At 41.2% G+C, this 19,127-nt stretch overlaps 1 protein-coding gene across 5 annotated transcripts in view; it reads right to left on the minus strand.

The window, feature by feature from the left end:
- Nucleotides 1-19,127, minus strand: part of LOC123506449 (ankyrin repeat and IBR domain-containing protein 1-like) — a 95,893-nt gene that overhangs the window by 54,909 nt on the left and 21,857 nt on the right. For 4 of the 5 annotated variants that reach the window (XM_045258548.1, XM_045258546.1, XM_045258545.1 and 1 more), the window contains 5 exons: nucleotides 10,760-10,983; nucleotides 10,401-10,640; nucleotides 9,920-10,092; nucleotides 8,374-8,593; nucleotides 7,859-7,993 (listed from right to left, as the gene is read on the minus strand). In XM_045258548.1, coding sequence (XP_045114483.1) covers nucleotides 7,859-7,993; nucleotides 8,374-8,593; nucleotides 9,920-10,092; nucleotides 10,401-10,640; nucleotides 10,760-10,983 — 992 coding nt within the window. The remainder of the gene's footprint in view (nucleotides 1-7,858; nucleotides 7,994-8,373; nucleotides 8,594-9,919; nucleotides 10,093-10,400; nucleotides 10,641-10,759; nucleotides 10,984-19,127) is intronic. The other variant, XM_045258547.1, reaches the window with a different exon arrangement.

The raw sequence follows: 19,127 nt of genomic DNA on the forward strand, positions 1-19,127 counted from the left end.
AAACGGGGGTTGTCTGTATACAGTAATACTCCGCTTAACAAACGTTCATTTAACGAATTTCCGGTTTAACATACTATATAAAGTTAGACCATAAGTCTGCATAACGTACAACCACATCCGTTTTAGTGAATTTTCTGGGTTTGAATTTGCTGGGTGAGGGACCGAACACTGCAGCTTCGCTGTGATTGTCTGGCTCCCCGCCTCTGTCTCTAGCGATCCTGGAGCTGGATCCAAGATTCTTTAACGTCAGAGCAACCTCTTGCAGCGAAATGGCATCCATGAACGCTTGGAGGAACAGTGACAAGGTTGCTATCAGGTTGCTCTGAGGTTTCTGGGAGCACCAACTCTGGAGGTGGTGTTACTGTTTTATATATGCATTTATGTTCACAAAACATTTCTATTAGCTTTTTACAAACCTTGTCCCCAAGAAAGGATTGTTTCGTAATGCATAAAGTGAAATCTTAATGGAATACCAAAAAATAAAGCAGGGAGGAGATGAGCCACAGACGAAGCGGGAGACTCGCAGCGACTCGGCCGCTTCTTCTTCTTCTTGTGACCCTTTTAGCCTGTGTGTTGTCTTTCCCCATGATATTTGTTTCCACTCCTCTATTGCCTGCTATAATGGATATCATATCTTAGTATTCATATACGCTCATGCCATGAGGATAACCTTGACTCCGTGGCAGTGAGTGATAGCGAATTATTAATGAAATACCACGGTATTTCATTACTAATTCACTATCACTCACTGCCACGGAGTCCAGGTTATCCTCTAACTTCCAATGACTCATATGACATCATAAAAGTAGTGGTACAACGGTGGCCCAATATGCTGCCAAACGTATATATAATTTTTTTTTAACCCATGTGGTATGTTGGGGACCAGCCCAGAACGCATCCTCCCTATTTCCATTATTTCCTATGGGAAAATTACGTTAAACAACAATTTTCGCTCTACGAACAGCTTTGACACCCCCTATCCTGTTCGTTAAGCGGAGTATTACTGTATATATATACAGTGGTACTTCAACATACGAATTTAATTCATTCCGTGACGATCGTTGTTTATCAAATAAATCGTATATCAAATAAATTTTTCCCATAGAAATTAATGGAAATAGAATTAATTCGTTCTTGTGATATGAATTTACCCCCCAAAAAAATTAACATGCTTTAAATACCAACCAAATATGGATTTAATATATAACAAATATAATATTTATTGTATGCATGATATAAGTGAACTATATTGCCCAAAATAACAACTCGGGACACATTGATAGACATTCATTACACAAGACTTGAGGCATGTTGATAGACATTTAGGCTTTTTACGGCTATATTTTGGCTATTTTCTTCCCGTTTTCTTTGCTTGTGAGCTGGCAACACTCATCAGGAGTAAACATATGTTCTACGTCACTCTGATTTCACTGTGTCTGATTCTGCCACCTCTCCCGTGCGCCTTACTTCTAGACCTCGGGTCTCTTGCCACGTTATGGGGAGACAACTTTTGAATGAGAGTGGTATCAGAACAGACGACAGGAGAGAGAGAGAGAGAGAGAGAGAGAGAGAGAGAGAGAGAGAGAGAGAGAGAGAGAGAGAGAGAGAGAGAGAGAGAGAGAGAGAGAGAGAGAGAGAGAGAGAGAGAGAGAGAGAGGATACAAGGGGCCCGTTTTCTATCGCTCTAGCCAAGGCCAGTGAACCCGATCGGACGCAAGGCCACATAAACCAATGATACCACCTCATTCAACCTGTGATATTTTGGTAACCATGACATCTAGAGACTTCTGTTTTTTTGCATTGCAAAGAGGAAGAGTTGCTTGTGGGCAGAACACTATTTGTACTCACTCATTTATTGAAGTTCTAAGTGTAATCAGTATATGAATACAGGCTATTTTGTGTGTTTCTCGCCAAACTTTTACTTTTGGGACACATTATCTTGAATTTACAAAACTTAAGAAAAAATACACACTACCGAGGAGCACAGAAACATACATGCACAAAGGATGAACAACGATACACAACGCGGGCTGAATGTTCGGGTGGACAGGGGTAGCCCAGCGATCGCTACGCCACCTACCGATGGCTATTCGTATCTTAAAAATATCTTCGTATTTCAAGGCGTAAATTATATGAAACTTTTTGTCGTATATCAAAAAAATTGCATGTTGGGGTGATCGTATCTCGAAGTATTGCTGTATATATATATATATATATATATATATATATATATATATATATATATATATATATATATATATATATATATATATATATATATATATATATATATGCAGTGGTACCTTGTGTTGTGAATATAATTTGATCTGTGACAGAGCTTGTATCTCAATTTGCTTATAACTCAAATAAATTTTTCCCATTAAAATGAATTGAAATGCCATTAATCTCTTCCAGCCTACCCAAAAACACCCTGATTTTTTATGTGTTTTTAGGTAAGAAAAAGATATTTATAAGTAATAAACATTGCATAAAATCATATAATATATCAAAAGATAATGTAAAAAATAGACTGGATTTACAAAATATGTATATCTATCTTGGAGATCAGACATTTTGGGCTAATGGATGATGGTGGTGGAGGTGAAGGAGGTATGCAGAGGAGATGGGTGGTAGTTCAGTTTGTTTTGTGCTTTTTTAAATATGTACTTCATTTCATCATAAACTCTTGCTCATTCGTCAAATTTAATCTATTTGTTAATTCTTAATGCTACACTTTATTGCTAAACTTAATTGCTGCAATTTTCTTTACTTCCTTTTGACCTAATTTAATTTTCTTCACGGCTTTTTGCCATTTTCACTAAAATTTCCTCTCTTTCATCAGCACGGCATTTTGCAAAAATCGCTGCCAAGGAGGTTTGTTACATACTCCTTTCAGAACATTTGGAAGTTAGGCATGTGTCACTACATAGTGTCACTTGCCTAGGACCCACGATCAGACAAAAGGAATCTGACAATATAGTTACACAAGAAGCACAGAACGTTAGTACAACACAAGAAACGAGAGAAGAAAAAAAAAAAAAAAAAAAAAAACATGAACTCAACACGTCAGACACGTTATGCTTGACATTCACTGTGCCACATAGTGACGGTACACCTCTGGACTTAGCTCAAGACTCAAATTTTGGCTTGCAAGTCAAAGCAAAAAGTCAACTGAATGACAGCTTGTGTCTTGGATTACCCCTAAGTTGGGGCACTTGTAACTCAAGGTTCCACTCTCTCTCTCTCTCTCTCTCTCTCTCTCTCTCTCTCTCTCTCTCTCTCTCTCTATATCTCTATATATATATATATATATATATATATATATATATATATATATATATATATATATATATATATATATATATATATATATATATATATATATATATATATATATATATATATATATATATATATATATATATATATATATATATATATATATATATATATAATATAGTAGGAGGTAGTAGACACCTACCGAAACAATAACTTACTCCCAGTGAGATCTAATAGCACTAGTTCGGGAGGTGCTGTGAACCTTCCATTAAAGCTAGTTGTGATCTCGTTGAATGTTTCCCTTTGTGTCTCACAACTCAAGGGGGTAGTCACAGCCTACCCTCTAAAGACAGCTCTCCTTCTTCACACAAAACTACATGCACTTACCACACATACACCCTTCACTCCAAATCAAAATTTAAAAGAAAAATGGGACCCAAAATAAACAACGCCTCAGAGTCCCCTCTGGGGAGGGGACCAAAAATGTCCCCAGGTCGGACACCTCTCCTGTTGAAGACCACAAATGCCTTGACACCTCCCTCAACTTTTTCTACATTAACTTCTGCAACATTCGCAGTCTTAGATCTAATTTTCAATCTGTGGAACACCACCTCTCCTCTACTAAACCTCATCTTCTTTTCCTCACCGAAACACAGCTGTCTGAGGCAACTGACAGTAGCCCCTTCTCTGTTCCCTCCTACTTTCTCTATTCTCATTTTCATTCCAAAGCTGGATGTTGCATCTATGTACGCAATGACTTAACTTGCTCTCGTGCCCACGCTCTTGAGTCTTCTGAATTTTCCACCATCTGGCTACGACTTAACAGTCACTCTCAAACTAAATTCATCTGTGCTGTTTATCTCTCCCCTAACTCTTCTGACTATAGTAATTTCTTCGACTACTTAACTTCTAAAGTGGAGCACATTCTGTCCCTCTACCCTTTCGCTGAGATTTCCATTCTTGGAGATTTCAATGTTCACCACCAGCTTTGGCTTTCCTCTCCCTTCACTGACCACCCTGGTGAACTAGCCTTCAACTTTGCTATCCTCCATGACCTAGAGCAACTGGTGCAGCACCCTACTCGTATTCCTGACCGTCTTGGAGACACGCCCAACATTCTTGATCTCTTCCTCACCTCTAACCCTTCTGCTTATGCTGTCACCCTTTCATCTCCGTTGGGCTCCTCCGATCACAATCTCATTTCTGTATCTTGTCCTATTTTTCCAATCCCTCCGCAGGATCCCCCAAAGCGAAGGTGCCTCTGGCGTTTGCCTCTGCCAGTTGGGGGACCTGAGGAGGTATTATGCTGATTTTTCCTGGAATGATTATTGCTTCCGTGTCAGAGACCCATCTCTTTGTGCTGAACACATAACAGAGGTGTTAGTATCTGGCATGGAGGCATACATTCCTCAATCTTTTTTTCAACCTAAACCTTTTAATTTTAAACCTTGGTTTAACTCAGCCTGTTCTCGTGCTATACATGATAGAGAGGTTGCCCACAAAAGGTACTTGAGCCTTCCATCTCCTGAATCTCATGCACTTTATATCTCTGCCAGGAATCATGCCAAGTCTGTTCTTCAACTTGCCAAACACTCTTTCATAAATAGGAAATGTCAAAATCTTTCAAACTCAAACTCTCCTCGTGACTTCTGGCATCTAGCCAAAAACATCTCAAATAACTTCACTTCTTCATCTTTCCCTCCTTTATTTCATCCTGATGGCACCACTGCCATCTCTTCTGTCTTGAAAGCTGAACTCTTTTCTCAAACCTTTGCTCACAACTCCACCTTGGACGATTCTGGGCTTGTCCCTCCCTCTCCTCCTCCCTCTGACTATTTCATGTCTACAATCAAAATTCTTCGTAATGATGTTTTCCATGCCCTTGCTGGCCTAAACCCTCGGAAGGCTTATGGACCTGATGGGGTCCCTCCTATTGGTCATCCTCTTTTAGAGATTGCGGTGAAACTTTTACTGTTGCGTTAGACATATCAAAAGCTTTTGATAGAGTCTGGCATAAAGCTTTGATTTCAAAACTGCCCTCTTACGGCTTCTATCCTTCTCTCTGCAACTTTATCTCATGTTTCCTTTCCGACCGCTCTATTGCTGCTGTGGTAGACGGCTACTGTTCTTCTCCTAAACCTATTAATAGTGGTGTTCCTCAGGGTTCTGTCCTGTCACCCACTCTCTTTCTATTATTCATTAATGACCTTCTTAACCAAACTTCTTGCCCTATCCACTCCTACGCTGATGATACCACCCTACATCTTTCCACGTTCTTTCAGAGACGTCCAACCCTTCAGGAAATTAACAGATCACGCGGGGACGCCACGGAATGCCTGACTTCTGATCTTTCTAAAATTTCCGATTGGGGCAGAGAAAATCTAGTAGTTTTCAATGCCTCAAAACTCAATTCCTCCATCTATCAACTCGACACAACCTTCCAGACAACTATCCCCTCTTCTTCAATGACACTCAACTGTCTTCCTCTTCCACAATGAATATCCTCAGTCTGTCCTTTGCTCATAATCTTAACTGGAAACTTCACATCTCATCTCTTGCTAAAACAGCTTCTATGAAGTTAGGTGTTCTGAGGCGTCTCCGCCAGTTTTCTCGCCCCTCCAACTGCTTACTCTGTATAAGGGCCTTATCCGTCCCTGTATGGAGTACTCTTCGCATGTTTGGGGGGGTTCCAGTCACATAGCTTTGCTTGATAGGGTGGAATCGAAAGCTCTTCGTCTCATCAACTCCCGTCCTCTGACTAACTGTCTTCAGTCTCTTTCTCACTGCCAAAATGTTGCATCCCTTTCTATCTTTTATCGCTATTTTCATGCTAACTGTTCTACTGATCTTGCTAACTGCATGCCTCCCCTCCTCCTGCGGCCACGCTGCACAAGGCTTTCTTCTTCCTCTCATCCTTATTCTGTCCAACTCTCTAATGCAAGTACGCTCAATCATTCATCCCTTTCACTGGTAAACTCTGGAACTCCATCCCTGCATCTGTATTTCCAAATTCCTACAACTTGTCTTCTTTTAAGAGGGAGGTATCGAGGGATTTGCTCCCCTAATTCTGGCTGATGGTTTTGGCACTTTTTGTACTCTTTGGAGAGCCAGCGCTCAAGTGGGCTTTTTCTAACTTTCTTTTTTTTGCCCTTGGCTGGCCCTCTTCTCTACGTAAAAAAAAAAAAAAAAAAAAAAAAAAAAATATATATATATATATATATATATATATATATATATATATATATATATAAGCTTCATTTAAAGAGCAGCACAAAATTTATAATTGAGATATAAAAAGCAATCACTCAGCAGGCAGCACCAAGCTTTTACAGGAGAGATTAAGATAAAGTAATGAATTTTTGCAGCTATCATACAATCACATACAAAAAAAGTTGAATGTTAGGCTGAAAGTTTCCCTTTACAAGGTTAGATATAAAGTAGCCAAGGCATGAAGCATAGTGTCCCATTAATATGAAATCTAAATCTGCACAATCTATCTTCACAAAGCCAAATTGGAGAGGAATTGAATCTAAATCTGTGTCACAGTATATGCTGTATTCTGATAATTGGTGTAAATAAGAGCATCTGGTATTTCAAAAATATTTAAAAAATATGGAGAAATGGTAAATGCAACTCCAACAAGAGAAAGAGCCTTATGATGCGCTAGTCAAGCCATGTTCCATGAACTGTGTGGCTACTGGCAAGTAGGTTCCCTCTCACCATCAATGGATCCATTCAGACTGTCTCACAAGCCAGTACCCTACACTTGTGTTGCACTGTGGTGATCATATGAAAAGGCAAAGCTTTTACTTAAACATAATAAGTAAGTGCTTTTGCAATATAAGACCTATGTACATGTATTGTTGATTTTATCAATATTATCTTTTTATAACCTTAGTATCTCTGTTCAGTTATGAACAAGCATGACACATTAAAGGGATCTGTAATTATGACTATTATATTGCCATCAAAGCAGCACCTTTGTGACAGGTTGACATAATATGTCAGGAACACCCCAGCCATACTTTGTGATACACCTGAAGATGTGGTGTTTCAAAGAGGATTTATATTAGTCTTCATGTTATAAATACCAATCACCCATTGTTCTAAATAGATCTGCACCATTAATAAGCTATAGTTATACTGATGAAAATTAGTGATGTATCAGAATTATATAAAGCATTATACATTTTTAAAGGGACATCTTAAGGTTAGTTTTTGGGAAGACAGAGTTAGTCTACATAAATACATAATTCTCACATTTATGATAGTATTACCAAATCATACCTGTAAAAATTGTAGATAATAATCTGAAGTCAATGAAATTTGCACTAAACAACAAATCTCCAGGATGAGTTGTTCATTAACTCTGAAACTGCACTGTATATGTAAACTTAATAGTCAAAGACAAATAAGTGAAAAAAAATCTGAACATGGTCTGAAAGAGGAAGGATATAAAAAAGCAAGGTGAAGCAGCACTGATGGAGCACAGCAAGGTACTGGTAGCAGTGACAATTAGCCGCAGAAGTGGCAGCAATGGCAGCAACAACAATAGCAAAAGATGCAATACTACACTCACTTCTGAGAGCATCACGCCTAGCTTCTCATCTGCCTTGCTTTGAGCATCAAATCTGTTGCAGCGGAAGTAACCCCCAGTGGCAGAGGAATGTTTCTTCCAGCTCTCCAAGCATACCCAGCAGAAATCAAACTTGCACTGAAAAAAGTTATTCATTCATTGTATAAGATTGATCTGAATTTCATTATCATTACCTTTTAGTATCTAAAATATAAGACAAAACAATCAATATAAAACAAAATTAATGAAAACCACTGATTTGAGAATATAAGAGCAACCAATTAATGTTTAGCTTACAAACTTGCAAAGGTTCATACAGTTTGCTTATTTCAACTTTGACTGAACTGACTACAGGAATGGCAATGCTACTTTGCTCCTTATCTCCCATCTTCTGAGTTTGCTAGCTATACTGCACTGCCATAAACATTCTTTGCAGGACATCAGTGCTATTAATGTTGTAATCACTAATATTACTGCTGCAACTACCAATGACTACAACTTCTGTTGACCAATAATACCTTTGAACATTTCATATGGTTGCATCCCTCATTCTTCTGGATAGGACTCTTACAGTTGGGACAAGGCTTAGAGTTGGTCACCAACCAAAGAAAATTAGCTGCATCTTCTGTCTCTCCTGAGCTAATACGCAATTCCTCAGGTTTTACCTCTGCCACTTTGCTTTGCCATTCCACCCACTGCTCACATCCAGAGGGTGAATGAGCTTCACCAAGACATTCCCTGACAACAAAAGCCAGTTAGTAATAGTAGAATTAAGCTTGCAAAGACTATAATTAATCTCAGATTTTTCTTACTCTGTAAATGATTAAAATAGTGCCATTTTAACCCTTAACTTCCGGCGGTCGTATATAAACGTTTGCGTCAGAACGTCCGAAGTGACGGGATTCGTCCCAGTAATCAAGATTTTTCCCGGCGTAATTTTAAGTCTCTCGCGCTCTCTTGAGGCGGATGGTGAGTAGAAGTATCTGGCATCTTTTACCACACAAGTGTTTCCACAAGAGCTCCTAATTTTAGAGGTAACTGAACTGTTTTCCCGTTTATGGGCGACACTTGGCAACTCCGGTGACGCTGGGTAGAAAGGTCAGTGATAACAGCGAAGGATCGGGTCAGATTGTAAATCACCATGGAGCAAGGCAGAACCCTTTTACTTAGCAGTGGTTCTGAGCTAGAAGAAAGTGACAGTGAATATATAGAAGAAGAAACTGGGGAAAGTGAAGAGACTAGTAGTGAGGACACGGATGTAGAGCATCATTCACCTGCTTTCTCAGGAGAACAGACAGAGAGACAGAGACTCTTACACAGTATAAGTGACAGTGAAGGCAATAATGATGAAGAACAGACTCCAGATAATGTGTCAAGGACACAGAGTGTTTCTAGGAGACGAGGCATGCGCGTGCTCCTCGCGTTCTGGGAGACGATCAAGGGGCGTGGCAGAGGTGGCGCGAGACCCCGACCTGTCTTTCAATGGAGGGAATATGACACACACACACACACACACACACACACACACACACACACACACACACACACACACACACACGTGTCTCAGAAATCAGTGATAATATGTCCTTCCTTCCTCCCTCTCTCTCTCTCTCTCTCTCTCTCTCTCTCTCTCTCTCTCTCTCTCACACACACACAGAGAGAGAGAGAGAGAGAGAGAGAGAGAGAGAGAGAGAGAGAGAGAGAGAGAGAGAGAGAGAGAGAGAGAGAGAGAGAGAGAGAGAGAGAGAGAGAGAGAGAGAGAGCGGCGTCGCTCTCGGGCTGTTTCCTCTTGACTGGTCACACCGTGCGGAGGAGGAAACTTTGATAAGGCAATAACTAAACTCTCAGACGTCATATCGAGCTAGAAAGTACATCATTGTATTCAGAATAACACAGAGAAAATAATTATCAGTATTCAAACTGTGTTCTGACAATTTTTAGGTGTACCATTTTTCCCCGTCATTAGACAGGAAAAAATATTTTAATCCCCGGAAGTTAAGGGTTAAATAAGGCAAAGCCATTTCATAATTATACTTATAAATAATATGAAGTTTCTATGCCTACCAGCAGAAAAAATGTCCATTCCCACAGTCAACAGCATGAGATGTCTTGGGTGGTGGCTTTGTGTTTGGGAAGTAGAACGGTTGTGTTTCAAGCTCAGCTTCAGGAAACTTGACAGCCCGGCCACAGCCAGGAAGCGGACACCATTTGATTGTCTTGTTCCTTTCTACAAATGCCTGTAAACGCAATACTCCAATCAAATAATGCAAGTAGCCTAACTGGGAGCAATCGATAGTATTTCATGTTTGTTGTTTGTGAATAAACAAGGAACTTTGCCAGATATACAATGAAATATCATCATAGTGTATCTAGCTAGACACATTGATATTTGCTTAAGTTTAGGAAAGTTCATGAGGATTTCATCTATAATCAAGTACAGTATATATATATATATATATATATATATATATATATATATATATATATATATATATATATATATATATATATACCTAATTATAAATAATTAGGAAAGAATTCTAACCTGGATATCAAATTGCAGGTACTTTCTTGCTATCTCTGGGCTAACCATTTTTTCAATAAAATCCACATCAACAAGAATGTTGCAGCGCACAGCGGGGCAGAGGATATGGTGAGCACCGCCTTCCTGGATCTTAAGGCTAAGGTAGCTCTCCCAGCAGGTAGCACAGAACTGGTGTTTACAGCTAGCACCCCCATGCTCTTGCAGCTCCCAACTTCGCATTTCCCCATAACAGATCTCACACTGTCAAAATAAGCAGAATAGCATAGTACACAGATCATATTAATTCTTCACAATGAAATCATAACTCAACCCACAACCATATGGCTCATCACTGCAAAAATAAGATACATAAAACCCACCAGATTTTTCACATCCCTTCCCACCTCATCCTGCTCCACCACTCCCCCAGGGATGTGTGGGGGAGGAGGTGGAGTGATGATAGAGCTTGGGGGTGAAGGAGTGAGTAGAGGGGGAGAGCAGGCCACAAGCTGGAGTGCAGAGGCAGGAGGAGCAATGCCAGCCTCTTCACAGCACTGCACAGCATTGGTCATCCACTTCTCTAGCAGTAGTGCCTTGGACCATTCTAGAAAGAGATCACATTTAGATATAAGGACTAATAAATCACACCCAGGTTAGGTTAAAAAGAGGAATGCTTAGGGTGCATTTACACCAAGCAAATCGAATAGATTCAATTCATGAAGAATAATTTAAATTGAGTCATTTTGAATCTGCATAGTTCCAACTGACTGATTCACATCATTCAGATGATTCAGACCATTCACCATTAAGGCAGCCTTCAGGAAGTATGGACGTATTAGTTTTTGCTTAAATAGCAATGTTACAGTAGCTGAGGAAGCACAGGCTAGACATTGACAATGAATATGGGTGCATGCCATTAATTCTAGACCTAAATTTGGGAGCTTTGGATATTTGTTCCAAGATTTGGTCAATAATCCGGAGAGGTTTAGGATTTCTTTAGGAAAACCAAAGAATAGTTTAAGACGTTGCCTGTCACCAACAAGAAGTAATAAGCCAGGGATGGGCAAACTTTTCAGTGCTAGGGCCACATTAAAAAAAAAATTACAATCTTGTAAGGCTGCATACTATATTAACCCAAAATCATTAATATTTAATATACAAAATTAAAGGCTCCTAAAGAAAAAGCCACTCTCACATGCATGTGTACACTTGCGGAAAGAAATCAAAACGCTCACAATACTATTTGGCGTTGATAATTAATTTGCTCTTTCAAATTTACTAACATTTGTCAGGCCGCATGCGGCCCGGGGACCATAGTTTGCCCACACCTTTACTAGGCCTACAACAGAAACCATGTCGGTTCATGACACTCTGAGAGAATACTTTGTCTCACCAGGTGAAGCTGTTGAGTGGCAGGACAGAATGATCCATTGATGACCATTACATTGTACAACACATTTCAAAGGTAGACGATACAGCGTACAGTTGCCAAATGAAAATGTCCATATCGCTTTCTGTTGTCATTTGTTTTTAAAATATGCAGAATAATATTGTCTAGTAATTCATAGGCTCCAGCAGTTTCTTCTAGATATGGTTTAGTACAATACATTTACAGAATCAGGATCACTAGGATCATATATAGCATATTATTCACTTACTAAATTGATTAGAACGTCCACTAGCACGGTGCTTACTACTCGGCTGAATTGCCTTGACTGATGAAAAATGGGTCCAAACCAATCATTGATTCTGAATCGCCATGAATCAGCATGATTTGAATTGACTCGATTCGCCTGGTGCAAACGGTTACATTGAAACTAGTGTGGCGAATCTACACAATTCATGAATCATGTCGATTCTTCATGAATTGAATCGATTCAATTCACTTCGTGTAAACGCACCCTTAGAAATACTTGCTGAATACCATATTGAAAATACAGGCAACGCCCGTTTAACGAAGGTTCACACAACAAAATTTCACTACAACGAAGGTTTCATTTTACTACCATCTGCTCATTTAACAACTACCAAACTCGCTTTAACGAAGTTTTATCCAGGTAATTTTTTTCCAAGTTTGAAAGCCCCGCCGTATCATGCAAGCCGACAAGCTTTTGAATACACTAGCAGCCGCAAATACTAAGGCCTGCCTCAGGAGAAATCCTGGGACATCTGTAGAATCAAGATCAAGATCAAGATCAAGCCTCTCGTGGACAACACGCTGAAGCTGAAGCTGGATTGGTTGAGGAAGAAGATGGGCAACGTCAGCTTCATCGATCTGGAGGGAAGGCATATGGACTTCTTGCCGGATGGGGTGCACCTCAATGAGACCAGCAACAAGAGGATGTGTAGACGGCTGCATGAGTGGGTGCGCGCAAGGTCTATGGTGTGTGTAGATGCGGTCTGAATGAGGAATGGATGTGCACCGAAGCAAGGAAGAGAGGACAACAAACAGGCAAGGTCATGTATGAAATTTGGTTGTTTGAATGTAAGAGGATGGGGCATTGGTAAATTTCAAGATGTATGCAAAGAGTTGAATGAATGGAGCCTAGATGTGGTAGGTATTACTGAGACTCACCTGCGGGATGTGGTGCAGATAGAGGGTAATGAGTTTGTGATGTTAGGAAAAGGACACAAGAAACTGGAGAAGCTAGGAGGAGGCGTAGCCCTGCTTTACAGTAAGGTGAGGAATCTGAGAGTGGAAGAGCTGGACATAGGAGACAGTGCTGAGAGTGAGGACATATTAGCTGTTCGAGTGGAGGGTAGGAATGAGAGTGGCAGAGCTGAGAGGATAGTTGTAGTGGTAGTGTATATGACAGTGGAAGGCGATAGAGCAGTTAGGGAGAATAGTAGAATATACAGTGTTTTGAAAAAGACTGCAAGATTATGCTGGAGAGAGAGTGATTGTTATGGGAGACATGAATGCTCACGTAGGTATGTTAGGTGAACAAATGAATAGGAATGGTGAGATGCTGGATGAGTTTGTGAATGAGATGAACTTGGAGAATCTGAATGAGACCCTGGCTGAAGGACAAGTGACTTGGTGTGCGAGGAACCAGGAGTCTGCGATTGACTATATGCTAGTGAATGGGAGAATGCGTGAAATTGTTGACCGTATGTGGATAGATGAAGATGGGATGATTGACATAGTCTCAGACCATAACATGCTGGTGCTAGAATGTAAGTTGAATGGAAGAGACAGAACAAATGCCAAGGTCAAGAGGAAAAAGTGGAGATTGAGGGATGCAGGATGGGAAAATTTCCAGGTGGACTTGAGCAAGAGAAGATGGGAAGATGAGAGCCTGAATGGTGTGGATGAACTGAATGACAGATTTGTAGAGAATGTGAAGAACGCAGCAGCCAGTCAGATAGGGTATGTAAGAACAAGTGCTAGAAAGCATAAAAGTAGGCCGTGGTGGAATGATGAGATTAGAGATGCTAGGAAGGAAAGGAAGAGACTAAATAGGGTGTGCAGACAGTTAAGAAAGAGGAGACATGAGAGTGAGGAGGCTGAAAGTGAGTACCTGAAAGCATGGACAGCGTATGTGAGTCAGCAGTGAGTGACGAAGCAAAAGATAATGAATGCTAAAGTTAAATGTGAGAAAAGTGTGATTCAGTCCCTTAGAGAGAAAGGTGTGGAAGGTGGTCGTGAATGATACAGATTCCTGAGGGGTGAGGGGATGCCTGACAGTGAGAATGTGGAGAGCCTGAAGGTGAATGGGGCAGTGGTGACTGATAAGGAAGAAATGAGAAGGGCAATAAAAGAGTTTTGGGAAGAGATTGGAGGTGTAGGTGAGGTCTTTGATGTGGGTGAAGGGTGTGTGACACTGGAGAGAAAGGATGCAGACGAGTTGAATGAAAGGATCAGCAGGGAGGAGGTGGAGAAATGTGTGAAGAAGCAGAAGAATGGGAAGGCAGCAGGGCCGGATGAGATACCGTATGAAATGTACAAAAATGGAGAAGTAGTGATTGATAGGATGACTGAGTTGTTCAACCAGGTGTGGGAGGAGGAGAGAGTGCCAAGAATGTGGAATGAATGCAGGGTGACTTTGCTGCATAAGGGAGGGTACAAGAGTAAGAATGAGTTGAAAAACTACAGGCCAATTGCGTTAGTTAACACAGTAGGAAAAGTGTTCAGTGCAGTTTTGAATGAAAGATTGTGTAAATGGATTGAGAGAGATGGAGTGTTAGGTGAAGAGCAGAATGGGTTCCGTGTGGAGCAGAAGACAATATGTTTGTGGTGAATTAATTGATTGCGAGAAAGAAGAAAGATGGTAGCAAGTTATACTTAGGTTTTCTAGACATGGAGAAAGCATATGATAGGGTGAACAGAGAAATGCTAGGTAGAGTGCTAGAAAAGATTGGGTTAAGTGCAAAGATAGTTAACATAGTGCAAAGTATGTATGTGGATACAAGAGCTAAGTATAAACTAGGAGATGTAGAGACAGACTGGGTGAAGAGTGAAAGAGGAGTTAGGCAGGGTTGCATATTATCACCAACCCTCTTTAGCTTATATACAGAGGAACTGGCTGCTAGATTGAGGAGAATGAATGCAGGTGTAAATGTGGGGAATGATAAGATAGGTGTGCTCTTGTATGCAGATGATGTTGTTAAGAGTGAGTCGGCAGAAGAGCTTCAGAGTTTGCTTGATGTTGTAGATGGGTATGGAAGAGACTTTGGAGTGAGGTTTAGCAGTGAAAAGAGCAAGGTAATGGTTGTGAATGGGTCAGAGGATGAGAGGAACTCAGTGTGGAGACTAGGTGAGAATGAGATGCAACAGACAGATGAATACAAGTACCTGGGGATGTGGATGAGTCCAGTTGGCTGCATGAAGACAAAGAATGAGAAGATAAGCATGGTGAGTCAGTGGGTAGGTCGGCTAGGAAGTGCAGCAAGAATGAGAGCGAGTAAATATGACGTGCTGCAAGAAGTTTGGAAGAGCGTGGCTGTTCCGAGCATCATGTATGGTATGGATGTGATTGCATGGAATGAAAGTGAACTAGAAAAGTTAGAAATAGGGCAGAATAGAGTTTCAAGAATGGCACTTAATGCACCTAGATATGCAGCAGTAGAGGCTCTTAGGGGAGACATGGGTTGGAGCACTTTTAAAGAAAGGTATGTAAAAGCGACCCTACAGTATAAGGCTAGGTTAGAGTGAATAAATGATGCTAGAATATTGAGAAAAGTGTTTCTGTGGAATGTCAGGAGTAGCAAGTGGGGCAAAAAGTGTGTCAGGATGGTGGTGAAGAGTGGTCTAATAGCTAGTTGGGCTTTTCAGCAGGTAGAAGGAAGGCACTTAGAGAAGGACTGGAGTATGATAGTTAGAAATGGAGAAAGTAGAGAATGGGGTGTAAGGAAGTGGAGGAGTGTGATAGACAGAGTAGTGAAAGGTGTGGGACTGAGTGACTGGAGGAATAGGATTGAGCAAAAGAGTACCTTGGAATGGTATAGAGAGAAAGAGGCCCCAATGTATGAAAAGTGGTATGATGGAAGCCTGGGTGGGGACCTTCTCTTCCGTGTTAGGGCACAGTGCATGGATGTGAATGCAAGGAATTATAGATGGTCTGAGTCCCGCAGCAAAGTGTGCCAGATGTGTGACGTGGGAGAGGATGAGACGGTGGAGCATGTGGTGCTGGAGTGTGTGAAGTATGTCAGAGACAGGTATGAGATGATGCAAGTGGTGCTGAGGGAGCTGGGGCATTTTTTTTTTTTTTTTTTTTTTTTTACGTAGGGAAGAGGGCCAGCCAAGGGCAAAAAAAAAGAAAGTTAGAAAAAAGCCCACTTGAGCGCTGGCTCTCCAAAGTGTACAAAAAGTGCCAAAACCATCAGCCAGAATTAGGGGAGCAAATGCCTCGATACCTCCCTCTTAAAAGAAGACAAGTTGTAGGAATTTGGAAATACAGATGCAGGGAGGGAGTTCCAGAGTTTACCAGTGAAAGGGATGAATGATTGAGTGTACTGGTTAACTCTTGCATTAGGGAGTTGGACAGAATAGGGATGAGAGGAAGAAGAAAGCCTTGTGCAGCGTGGCCGCAGGAGGAGGGGAGGCATACAGTTAGCAAGATCAGTAGAACAGTTAGCATAAAAATAGCGATAAAATATAGAAAGGGATGCAACATTTCGGCGGTGAGAAAGAGAATGAAGACAGTTAGTCAGAGGAGGGAAGTTGATGAGACGAAGAGCTTTCGATTCCACCCTATCAAGCAAAGCTATGTGACTGGAACCCCCCCAAACAAGCGAAGAGTACTCCATACAGGGACGGATAAGGCCCTTATACAGAGTAAGCAGTTGGAGGGGCGAGAAAAACTGGCGGAGACGCCTCAGAACACCTAACTTCATAGAAGCTGTTTTAGCAAGGGATGAGATGTGAAGATTATGAGCAAAGGACAGACCGAGGATATTCATTGTGGAAGAGGAAGACAGTTGAGTGTCATTGAAGAAGAGGGGATAGTTGTCTGGAAAGTTGTGTCGAGTTGATATTTGGAGGAATTGAGTTTTTGAGGCATGACAGAGTGGAGATGACAGGAAGGGAATGGATGGTGGTGCTGCTGGGACTCTGTGGGGAGACGAATGGAAGGATGATTGAGGCTGTAAAAGTTCCTGGAGAGAATGTGGCATGCTAGATGCAGGAACTAGTGGTGTGAAAGATGGCAATTGCCCTCTTTGTTGTTTGTGTTTTTTTTTTTTCTTATTTTCCCTACAGGCGCTGCTGATGCAAAGGCCTGACTCAGAAGAAATTCTGCATCACCTGTAGCATCAAGATCAAGATCAAGATCTCACTCCCATAACAGCGTCAGCAGCAGCTCGTCTTCACTCGCTCAACTTACCACCAAAACTCCTTGCAATGTGGCCTAGCATTCCTAAGAAGACCAGGAAGTCTCTTACTCTCTAAGTGAAGCTGGATATTATTCACAGACACAAGAGAGGCAAGAGAACTATAGCATTGCTGGCCACCATCTTGACTCCATCCACTGTCTCTACTATTTTCTAGTCAGCAGACTATTAAGAAGGCTGGTGAGACTGTATTTTTCTTGCAAGCTAAAAGAACCACTTGAACTCATGACTCTACAGTGGAAATGTATTACATAAGTTTTGTATGCGGTACAATGATGCGTCCTTTGTTTACATTCCACAGGTTGCCGGTTAGTGTCTTTCCCTTTTCACTCTCCCTCCCTTCGTAAATTTAAGATCATCAACATTATAAAGCTACGTACATACATACATTAGTGTACATTATAATGACTAAATTCAATTTAACTTTAAGTTGCCGGTTAGTGTCTTTCCCTTTTCACTCTCCCTCCCTTCGTAAATTTAAGATCATCAACATTATAAAGCTACGTACATACATACATTAGTGTACATTATAATGACTTAAATTAAATTTAACTGCCTAAATGTTAAACTTCATAATTTTTACTTTCATTAAACCTTTCACCATACTATGATGCACTCTCGCTTTGCTTACTCTCAGTGGAAGTTAAAATCAGGGGTTAAACTTGTTATAATCGGTTTGCTTAACGAAGTTTCGCTTAACGAAGTGTTTTTTAGGAACGTAACCCCTTCGTTAACCCTTTCAGTCCGAGGACATATATATATACGTCATGGTGGCTACGTGCGCCAGTCCGGTGACATATATATACGTCCAGAAGCCTTACCTCCAGTCCAGGGACATATTATTATGTCTTGCGGGCCATAAGCGTTTTAGATGAGTTTCCCCAAAAAACCCAGCAGCCATTCGTTCTCTTAGATATGTATATTATCTAGGAAAATGAATATATGTAACTATTATATCGCAGACAAGAATAAAAGTTTTCACATGACGCTTTATTTTTTCTCTGTTTCGTCAGCTGTAGCAGCCACAGCCATCAGCTAACACACGGAGAGAGAGAGAGAGAGAGAGAGAGAGAGAGAGAGAGAGATGTTTGTCATCCCATCCTCCACTATATGGTGATAATTCTTCTCTCTCTCTCTCTCTCTCTCTCTCTCTCTCTCATAGTGTTTCCATTCGTAGTTTTTTGCAGGTTTTCGTCTGTGTGTGTGTGTGTGTGTGTGTAATTCACTGTTTGATCTGCTGCAGTCTCTGACGAGACAGCCAGACGTTACCCTACGGAACGAGCTTAGAGCTCATTATTTCCGATCTTCGGATATGCCTGAGACCAGGCACACACCACACACCGGGACAACAAGGTCACAACTCCTCGATTTACATCCCGTACCTACTCACTGCTAGGTGAACAGGGGCTACACGTGAAAGGAGACACACCCAAATATCTCCACCCAGCCGTGGAATCGAACCCCGGTCCTCTGGCTTGTGAAGCCGTGTGTGTGTGTGTGTGTGTGTGTGTGTGTGTAATTCACTGTTTGATCTGCTGCAGTCTCTGACGAGACAGCCAGACGTTACCGTACGGAATGAGCTCAAAGCTCATTATTTCCGATCTTGGGATAGGCCTAAGACCAGGCACACACCACACACCGGGACAACAAGGTCACAACTCCTCGATTTACATCCCGTACCTACTCACTGCTAGGTGAACAGGCGCTACACGTGAAAGGAGACACACCCAAATATCTCCACCCGGCCGGGGAATCGAACCCCGGTCCTCTGGCTTGTGAAGCCAGCGCTCTAACCACTGAGCTACCGGGCCGTGTGTGTGTGTGTGTGTGTGTGTGTGTGTGTGTGTGTGTGTGTGTGTGTGTGTGTGTGTGTGTGTGTGTGTGTGTGTGTGTGTGTGTGTGTGTGTGTGTGTGTGT

This window comes from Portunus trituberculatus, chromosome 20 (assembly GCF_017591435.1).
Source record: "Portunus trituberculatus isolate SZX2019 chromosome 20, ASM1759143v1, whole genome shotgun sequence".
Taxonomy (NCBI): Eukaryota; Metazoa; Arthropoda; class Malacostraca; order Decapoda; family Portunidae; genus Portunus; species Portunus trituberculatus.